The sequence below is a fragment of the Solanum tuberosum genome, unplaced genomic scaffold, assembly GCF_000226075.1.
Source record: "Solanum tuberosum cultivar DM 1-3 516 R44 unplaced genomic scaffold, SolTub_3.0 scf00214, whole genome shotgun sequence".
In the NCBI taxonomy this organism is placed as follows: domain Eukaryota; kingdom Viridiplantae; phylum Streptophyta; class Magnoliopsida; order Solanales; family Solanaceae; genus Solanum; species Solanum tuberosum.
Genome location: NW_006239139.1, coordinates 851,242 through 861,293, shown reverse-complemented (window position 1 = coordinate 861,293; position 10,052 = coordinate 851,242). Strand labels below are relative to the sequence as shown.

General features: G+C 30.7%; 1 protein-coding gene across 1 annotated transcript; it reads right to left on the bottom strand.

Annotated features, from left to right (window-relative positions):
• Positions 1 to 224: 224 nt before the first annotated feature.
• On the bottom strand, positions 225 to 3,720 carry LOC102580776 (GDSL esterase/lipase At5g45670-like). The gene is made up of 5 exons (XM_006356025.2): positions 3,409 to 3,720; positions 2,544 to 2,668; positions 1,871 to 2,116; positions 817 to 1,072; positions 225 to 528 (listed from the first exon to the last, which is right to left on the bottom strand). The coding sequence occupies exons 1-5, from the start codon at positions 3,653 to 3,655 to the stop codon at positions 305 to 307; spliced, it is 1,098 nt and encodes a 365-aa protein (XP_006356087.1). The 5' UTR covers positions 3,656 to 3,720; the 3' UTR covers positions 225 to 304.
• Positions 3,721 to 10,052: the final 6,332 nt, after the last annotated feature.

The window sequence follows — 10,052 nt, the reverse complement described above, 5'->3', positions numbered from 1 at the left end:
TACTATTTTACCATTTACCTTATATTATTTAATTCTAGTCAAACCTCCTACCCTAGAATAATTAAGGATATTTTAGTAAATTTATAAATTACAATACAATACAGTCAAACTAAAAAATAAAAATGTTATTAAACAACAACAAACAATACAGTCTAGCCAAACATTGTATCTACCATACAATACAGTACAATAGAGTACAATACAATACATTATGAAACAATGGGTAACAATGATACAAACAGAGTGTTAGAATGCAATACATATAATTTTTATATATTTAATAATAACCATATTTATTTTTTCTTCACAATTGTGCTAAACGTTGAATATCAAAAGGGTATGCATCAGTTGACTTTTGGGCTCTATAAGATCTTCTTCCAACAATTATATTTGCAGCTTCACCTGGATGAAATGCATCCCAAAATAAATATTCATTTCTATTTGGGCATGGATTTTGAAATGGTAGACATGTTATTTGTCCATTGTTCCTTCCTATTCCGCAACATCCAGCGTTCGTCACTCTAAATCCTGAAAATACAATAAAGTTAAACGTCAAAAATACCTTTAAACAATTTACAAGCGAAAACCTTACATGACAGATAATACTGACTAAACAAAGCATTAAAAAGATCGAAATACTAGGTCAAGAAGAAAAAGTTATCGGCTACCGATACAATATTAATTAAGTGAGACTTTTAAGACAGATATATATGATAGTATAAATAGCTATTCGTACGATTAGATCAAGTAAGTAGAAAACTTAAAAGACAGATAATATGGATCGAAAAGAATAGTAGGGAGGGAAAGAGAAGTTACCAAAAGCAAAGGGATTGTCAATTAAATCTTGAAATATTCCATAAGCATTAATGTAGATTAATTTAGCATTTGGTGTATTTCTATTTAAATTATCCACAAGTGCCCTCAGTTTATTGTTAAATAACTGATTTGCCACATTAATATTTTGAGCACAAGTTCTTCCATCTGGGCTGTTTTGGGCCAAAGCATTTGGGCTGCATCCAATTTGGCCCACTCCAATCAACACAAATTTCCTTGCTCCATAATTGTACAATGTCTGCAACATAAAGTACACAATTAGGGTCGATTTACGCAAATGTCCCTTTTTTAGGTTATCATTTAAATTTTGTCTATATTTTTAAAGTCGTGCAAATTTAACCAAAATAACTATCCTCGGATGATGTTAGACTCGAATTTAATGTTTCCCTTATCTTCATCAATGAGGGAGGCGGTGGATGAGTGGTAATGACATTACACATGATTTTATAAGCAGTCTTAACCACAACAATAACATATCAAGTGTAATCTCATAAGTGAGGTCTTGGAAGGGTAGGATTTACGCAGACCGATCCCTATTTTGTGAGACAGAGATGTTATTTCCGATAAACCTTCGACTCGGAAATTTTATAAGTAGTGTCAATCTATATATTATCACCATTCAACTTGTAGACATGTTGGATTTTGGGCCAAGGGTTCTAAAGCTTTACTTCTTATCTCAAATTTATATATGTACCCTACATTATTTATTCAAGGGGTATCAACTTATTGTACATATGTATATCTATATGTGTATGTATATAATTAATTAATGTTTTTCACCAAGTAACATTGGAGGAGACAGATTCAAAATTCAAAAATTATATATGAGATAATTTGAATTTGAAACTCGGCCACTATTAAAAAATGAAAACTTCCATCAGAGACATTACTAACATCCGAATTTTGACGATTTTTACTGGACATCCACCGAAAATTCTCAATTTTTAAGTATTGTACCACATGTATTTGATTCGATTTATTGGATTCAAGATCTATTATATGTAAATGGAAAGATAAAAAAGAGAGATAAATTCACCTTTAATTGTTGAGTGTATTGTTGGATAAGAACATTGGCATATTGTTGAGGAGTAAATTGTCTACTTGTTGAATAATATTGGGGCATAAAATAATTGTTGAGATAATCATTACTTCCAACTCCAATTGAGTAAATACATTTACTCAAATAATTTGCAGCTGAATTTTCATTCCCAATTATTCTCACTATTTGTTGAGCTATGTTCTTGTAATTATTTACTTGACCTGAAAATGTTACCCTTCCTCCCTGCAAAAATTCAATAAGTTAATTTGACGGCACTACAACAAAACAAAAGTAATTTTTAGCGGCATTAAATATTGACATTAATAAAGAGTGCTAAAGTCTTTATCGGCATTAGTTAAGTGCCATTAGAATCAATGTCGCTAAAGGCTTTAGGGACATATACAAAGAGTGCTAATTGCTGCTAAAAATACATATTTAGCAGCAATTAAGAATTAATTGCCGCTAATGATTATTTTTTATGTAGTGCGGAGATCAAGAGTGTTCACTTACGTTCAAAAGAATTAGAATTTACAATACAGATGGTCTGTCATAAATTCATCAATATTATATTATTTTCGACGAATTTTCTATCATAAATTGAACATCTTTGTGTTATGCGTATTCAGTCAAATAAAATCACATAAAATGAAACGGAAAAAGAAATTAGTACCAATTGTTGGCCAGTTTCTTCTCTAATTCCAGCAGCAGCAGATGCAAAATTGACACCTCCAAGTATTTCTCTACCCCTTGCAGTTGCATAAGGTGGAATATAATCATCAAAACCCAAAAGCTCAGCTGAAAATATATACAAACAGTATATTATAATATAGTGAGAAAATATTGAGTTTTTTTTTTTTTTGAGAAGACATAAATTTAGAGATATTAGGTGGATGTTTGAACATAAAAATCGTGAAATTTGGAAAAAGGTAGTACGTACTTGTTTTTAGCTTGAAAATAATATTTGGAAATTAAAATTGTGTTTGGACGTTAATACAAATTGTAATTATTTTTGATTTTTTATTAGTAGTTTAGAATAAAAATTGTGAAAATAACTTTTAAATTTTTTATTGAATTTCATATACGTATTGAATACATAATTAAGTTAGAATTAGAAATCATAAAAGTTTGTAGCTTAGTAGTAATAATTTTTTAATTAACACATAATTAAGTTAAAAAATTCCGCTCTTTCTAACAATTTGAATTAAACTTTTCAATGAGATGGTTATAAAATTTAACATATGTATCAAAGCAGACATAGAATATAAATCAAGGTTTTGAATCTTGCAGTCAGAACTACTTCATTATAAAAATATAGTTTTCACATGCGTTACTCATAAGAAAAATTGACCAAGCAGACTCTCGCGGGAAGGAACGAGTTGAACATATAATTCAATAAATAAATGTGTGATTCCTCTAAGAACTTCAGATATTTTCACGTACTTAGCCCATAAGAAAGAGTCAATCTTGCACATAAATAACAATATACGTATTGAATATATAATTAAGTAAATAAAAGTACGCTTTGATGAACTTACCTATGACATCAACAGTAGTTTTACCATTGGAGAATCTTCCAGTTGGTCCATCGGGAAAATCAATTCCATAAGGCAAATAATCAGCTCTAGCCAATGACCTAATCACATTATTATTTCCATTATCCACTAATGAATCACCAAATATAAAATAACAAGGCACTTGTGGTTCTCCTTTTGTACCATAATTATCCCCAAATAAACTCAACATTAATAAAAACACACATATTATCTTTAAATCTCCACACATTATCAATCCTTCAAAAAATAAAAACAAAAAAATTAAAAAGAAGAAATTTGAGAGAAAGGAAAAGATTGAAGACAATGTGTATGGTTTGTGTGAGTGTATATATATATATATATTGAAGGAATGTGAGAAAAAGATAGAAAAATGGGAAGAAATATTAATTTAAATATTTTCTAAAAAAATAAGTCATTTTGACAACTAATTAATATTAAAAACTTGATGTAATTTGAAGGGAAGTGGGGTAATTGGCAGATATATAAGAGGGAAAAAAAACTAAATTCCTCTTTGAATAATAAATACTGATGGAAAATATTATTAAGTCGGATCCACTTGTAAGAATTGTTAATTATTAAGCTCATTATGTTCAATTTATTCTTCTTCTAAATCCAACTTATATAACATATATAAATAGATCATTTTGTTTATTATTATTTTTCTCTCTTAATTTTCTGTATTTTATTTAATTAGTGGTATAGTTAGTTTCTCTTAAAATATATTTCTCAAAAAATATTTTTCAAATCATTTTTTTTTCATATTGGGGAGTAAAATATTTTTTAGCAAAAATAACTTCGTACCCAAAAAAACTCGAACCAGACTTGAATTATTGATCTTATTTAGTGCTTTTACAGATAGGAAGTTAGTTAGAAGCATTGAATTTCACATGGATATGTTGTGTGTGTGAGATTTTATATAGTGACACTAAGATCCACTTTTTTTTTTTCCTTTTGGTAGCCATGCATGCATTAATTTTCCTTCACTTTCCTAGATTTTAAGTTAGATTAAAAGTTTATATAATAATGATGTAAGTAATATTTATTTTAAATTATTGAAAAGATAATAGCCAGTAATTTTATTTACTTTCTTAGTCCCAAATCACTTGTCATGTTCTATTTTTCAAAAGTAAAGCTATATGAATTTTGACTAACATTTTATATGTATGTTTTCATCATATTAATATGAAAAAAATTATAATTTACTGTACTTTTCGTATAAATTTTAAATATTTAAATTTTTATACTAACTATCATTATATTCCATAAATATTAATATTGGTTCGAGTTCGTTTTTAGAGGGTTCTACAAAAATTAAGTCACATTCAAAATGAATCATGACTTTTTGGATTGATCATGAGGGGAAGCTTTATAGATATGGTGAATTAAATGGAAGTACTATATATATATATTGCTGCCCACATGGCTATGATGTGTATTTAAAATACAGAAATTTATTGCCTATTAATTGGTCTAGTTGCCAACATGTCTATTGTCTTGTCTTGAAATGTCTTTCTCTATTGTTCTTTTTATTTGTTAGAAGGTGCGGGTAGCAAGTCTAAGATGGTTTGAATATATTTTGTGTCAATTTATAGACTTAGGGATTTGTAGATATGAAATTGTGGTAAGCAAATGAAGGTGTTGAGGAGGATTAAGTTAAACTAGGTAAACCTAAAATCATATGGAATGAAGTCGTCTTGGAATAGGGGTGGAGATACATTGTTAATGATGCTCATTATTTCTATAGGATCAACATCACTTTTTGGAGTTTTGGAATCACGTAATATAAATTTAAGATAATCTAAGTTTTTTGTGTGTATTACTTCATGACTTTGCGTTGGATTCCTACTGATTAACTCCATTTAATCTCTAATTTTGTGGGTCTATTTGAAATGACCTAGTGAATGATACACACAAGTGAATTGAAGTTTGACCTTAAGACACGAGGAGGTTGCTCGGATGGTAAACATCCTTCACCTTCGACCTTAAAATTATGGATTTGAGTTACTGAGGTAGCAAAAAGAAAAGAAACTTTTGATTTCTTATCGATACCCAACAAGCTTTAAGAATAAATGACTCACTATAATTCTTTCATCATATTTAACTTGTAGAAGCTTGAGCTCATTGTGACGTAGTTAGAAAAAAGTTGAAAAGATAAAGAAGCTAGTCTCTGCGCTTTCTAAACTTAAGAATATTTTTTTTAAAATGTATTTCGAATCAAAAAGTAATTAAATGCCTGTTAATTTTGAAAAATAGTAATTTGTAGTCAAATAAAATCATAAAAATGATTATTTATGATATTTCTCTATATTAATTACACTACTTTCCCTTTAAACGAGTTGGTCCTTAATTTTTCTCCTAAATTCAAACTTATGCCTAGCGGAGAATAAGTTCTTTAAGAGTGTGGGACGAAACCTATGACACACTATATGATATGAAAATATAAACTGATACTCTATTTTTCACAAAAATTAAAGACTAACACAAAGTCGCAATTGACCCTCTTGCTTGGACTTCAATGTAAGCTGTATTGGGCTAACTTTGCACTAGATAACTGGGCCTCACCAGAAATTAAGATGGATATTGGATCATTGTTCAAGTTTGGGCTGAAATTTATATGGGCTAGTAGTGGCTTTGACTTTGTCTAATGTGGGACTTTCACGTGGGAACTGAGAATTTGAATTTAGTGAAATTTCAAAATTGCAAGTCTATCGAAGCCTACACTACAAATAATAATTGAGAAATCAATAAACAAAAATGATATCAATTCTTCTAGAATTCGACATTCCATGATGTGACAAATACTATTTATAAAAAGGGATTAATAACATGCATGCATTAGGATGATGTAGTCTCTAAAAGCCTCGAGATGACCATGACGTTTAAACCTACTAGCAAAGGTTATGATGAAGTAATATGTACTTTTTTTATTATATTTCATTACAGATCTCATATTCAACTTCCTGTAAATGAAGTCGTCTCCAATAGGGAAATCATCTTGGTCTCGACCTTGTTGAGCTCTCCCTGATCGAAAGTTCCTATTTTGCTGCCTCTTCGATCGTCTCCGACTCCCTAAAAAAGAAGATTGGTGACCTAGATGGTCAGGGTCTTTCCTTACCTTAGCTGAGCCTTATGTCCCTTCAACATTCCTATTCATCTTGCCTTGTCTTGGGCACCGCAGTGGACTTATTATCCTATATATAATATCTACTCTAAAGATTAAGAGGATAGAGGGTCTCCCTTCCATAGATTCGATTGGGATTGATTCTCAGGATCGAGCCCTTATCAGAGGCGTGCCTACCGACACCTGTCAAAGTCTTCGGCTTGCACGACGTCTCCTTCCATTTGCTCCAGCTATGAAAGAAAAGAATGGGCGCAACACTTTATTCTCTTCTACCGCTCTTTGTTTACTTCTGGCCTTCCCGAACTCCTACACGGGGGGAGTCAGATCTTGGAGTAAGCTCCCTTCCATGGGCAATCTACTCAAGAGTTTAGGCCCCTAATTAGGTCTATGTCTGGGCTGCTGCCGTACTCAAAGGCGAGGGGCTCCAAAAGTGGATGCGATCGGCCTCAGAGGAGAGGGGAGGCAACTTGGGATTCTAGGCAAAGTGCTTTTTTTGTATATAGGCCTTCGTATAGGATAGGATTTTCATTCCTCCCGCCAAAGCTAGAAAAGAAAGGAGCTCTCTCTTTTTTCCAGCCTTCTTTTTATTTTATTTTAAAGGCATATAGTGCGTTCTCGCTTTCAGGGGGAATTCAAGTAAAAATCTAGTACAAGGAGGAAGCGAAAGGCTAGCTACCAGGTACGAAACAGAGTATGACTATAATAAATCATAGAGCAGTGGGGAGCATGCCCATCCCATTAGATATCATTTGAGCTTCCCCTTTCCTAAGATCCTGGACGTGGTACTGACGCATGAACTTGGTTACTGGTTTGACCGGTTTGTTGGCAAAAGGAAAGGTCTGTTCATTTGTCCAGAAATATGTTTTCGGCCTATCTATCGATTGAACCAGGGGCTGGGCTCCTGTTGACAGACATAAGAAGTGGGATTCAGAATAGGGGAAGAGCAGCTCTACTCATACTTGTGATATTTTTCAATTCAAATCTAAGTTAAACACTGAAATGGATATCAAACCCTTAGAGAAAAATCACGAAAAAATTAATATAAACTAAATTTATCTCCTAAATACTCGAAAAGTGTGTGGAGGGAAAGAATTCAAAGATTCTTGTGCCATTAACTATTGGTCAATGATTGAAGATGAGAAGGAATTAGTCCATCATTTTCAATTATTTTCTCACAAACTTATAATTGCTCCACGTATAACTTAGTCATTTTCTTTGAATATTTACAAAATGTCAATTCAACATATCCTATTAGTTCAAAACTCCTCCCAAACATGCAATAAATTTTTGTCATTGAGCTATTTTAGGCTTAATGCAAGATTCACTTAACCTAGTCAGAAAAAAACTAGATAATATATGCAAGTACCCCTATCATTTGGAGTTATCAACAAACTTATAACGAGTTCAAGAAAATCTTAGATTTTATTTTATTAGGATAACATAAAAAAGGAAATAGTATCCTTAAAATGGGATAGATGGACTATGTACATATATAAGGGTATTAAAACGTAAAATTTAGAATCAAATTATTACGATACTAACCACTTAAAATAACGTTTGTGCTCGTTTAAGCTTCCATTTTTTCCCAAGAACACTCAATTTTACTAACAATTCTTAATCGAAATATAGAGAACATGTTGTAGATTCAACGGGAGGAAATAATGGACGTGCAAGTTGAAATTCTTCCTTATTTTTTATTTGCCATTTAGAATGCTAATTCACTTCTTATACACTTCAATCTTCAAGTTCAAGAATTCTTAAATTGTGTGTGTTTTAATCCATGAAATCATATCATGGATGGCGTATTTAAGTTTTAAACATAATTTATATATAGAGAATTATTGAAAACACCCCTAAAGTCTGCGCAAATTATTAATTTCATCTTCAAATTAGTGACAGCCTTAAAAACATTTTCTTACTTGACTAACTGAATTTAAATGCACCCCGATCTTGCAACACGAGTGAAATTCACCCCTAAATCTCGCCAAATTTAGGATTATTTTTCAACACTTCTATCAGTTTTTTATTAAGAATCTCATGCTTCTACAAGAGTTTGAGACCATTCTTGCTATATCATGTGGCAGATCGGGATATATCTAAGTTAAGTTAGTCAAGTAGAGGGTTATTTTAAGGCTATCAATGGTTGAGTGACGAAACTAATAATTTACGTCAAGATACTAAAGTCAGAACTCATTCTTATGTTGTTGTTGTTCAGAATTTAAAATTTATGAATTTATACAAACAACTCATATGCACTTCATCTTCAAAAAATTGATAATCTATAAATCTTTCAATCCTGCTTAATCCGCTCTCATCAACTCGTCTCTAAATTTAGTAATTTTATCTAAAATAGTGTAGGAGTAAAGGGAGTGTGGCGTGTGACGGCACAATTATTGGCTTGTCGTGTTTAAAATTACTTTTGTATAAATAGTGTGGGCCCACTAAACCCGGACCGTCCGATGAGTCAACCTGTGGGGTAGCTTCAAATCAACGGCCCGAATCAAATCATTAGCCAGATAAGATTTTTTCCTTTTCTTTTCAAATTATTAGCTAGATAAAAAGTCAGACAAGTTACATATTTGATCGATCGGAAATAAATAATTATGTTAGCTAATTTTTTTTTTATATATATATATAAGGCTGGTTTTGTATATCGCAAAGTCTTTTCAATTTTTTTAAATTTTGTATTTGATCCAAACTATATCATATAGATTAAGACGAAAGATATATACATATATATTGGTTATTATTTTAAGGTTATTTTAATCAATAAATATATTATAGTATCAATTTTTTAAACGTAATTGTGAAGTATGCCATTTATTTGCCTCGTAGTTGCTGCGTTGTTCTTACTTTTGCCGTTGGTTTTTTTTAAAAACAAAAATATTTTTTTAATTACATGGTTGTAAGTTTGTTTTAGAGTTTTGTTCATTTATTTATTCTTTAGTGGGATTATAATACTTTTAAATTTCTGAATTATTAATTAATATTTGATTTTAATTCTTGTAATACCTGACAATGCATTTTGATCTTTTATGTGTTTGAAGTGATATACTTTTAGTTCCTCTAATGGTGACTTCTCAATTTACCACACTTTCAGACGTTATATTATTTAAATTCAAAATCTATTCAAATTTTTCCACATAAGTTGAAATTGATAAAAAGAGTATCACATTTACCATTACTAAGCCAAGTGACACTTATGATTATATATATAGTACTTATAAATAATTTAATTACATAAATATTTTTTATACCGTCTACATGTTTTACAATTCATTTAAATATATAGTTAATAAGTTAATGTAACAAAGCAAACTATACATACACACAAACCAAAAGCCGTGAGTCTCAAGTAATATAATTTCGTCTTATTTTGGATTTACAACTTCAAATCACCCCCACCCCCACTTCAAAAATTCACAAATTTCTATAAATTCCTCTCTTTTCCACCTTATTTTATACAATTCCCTTGTTTCTTTCCTCCAAATACCATTTTTTTGTC

Excerpts from the sequence above, each read along its gene's own strand:
- LOC102580776 (XM_006356025.2), bottom strand. The coding sequence starts at position 3,655 with ATGTGTGGAGATTTAAAGATAATATGTGTGTTTTTATTAATGTTGAGT. Across the intron at positions 2,669-3,408 it reads AACTACTGTTGATGTCATAG|CTGAGCTTTTGGGTTTTGAT; the intron begins GTAAGTTCATCA and ends ATATATTTTCAG. Across the intron at positions 1,073-1,870 it reads AATACACTCAACAATTAAAG|ACATTGTACAATTATGGAGC; the intron begins GTGAATTTATCT and ends TTTATGTTGCAG.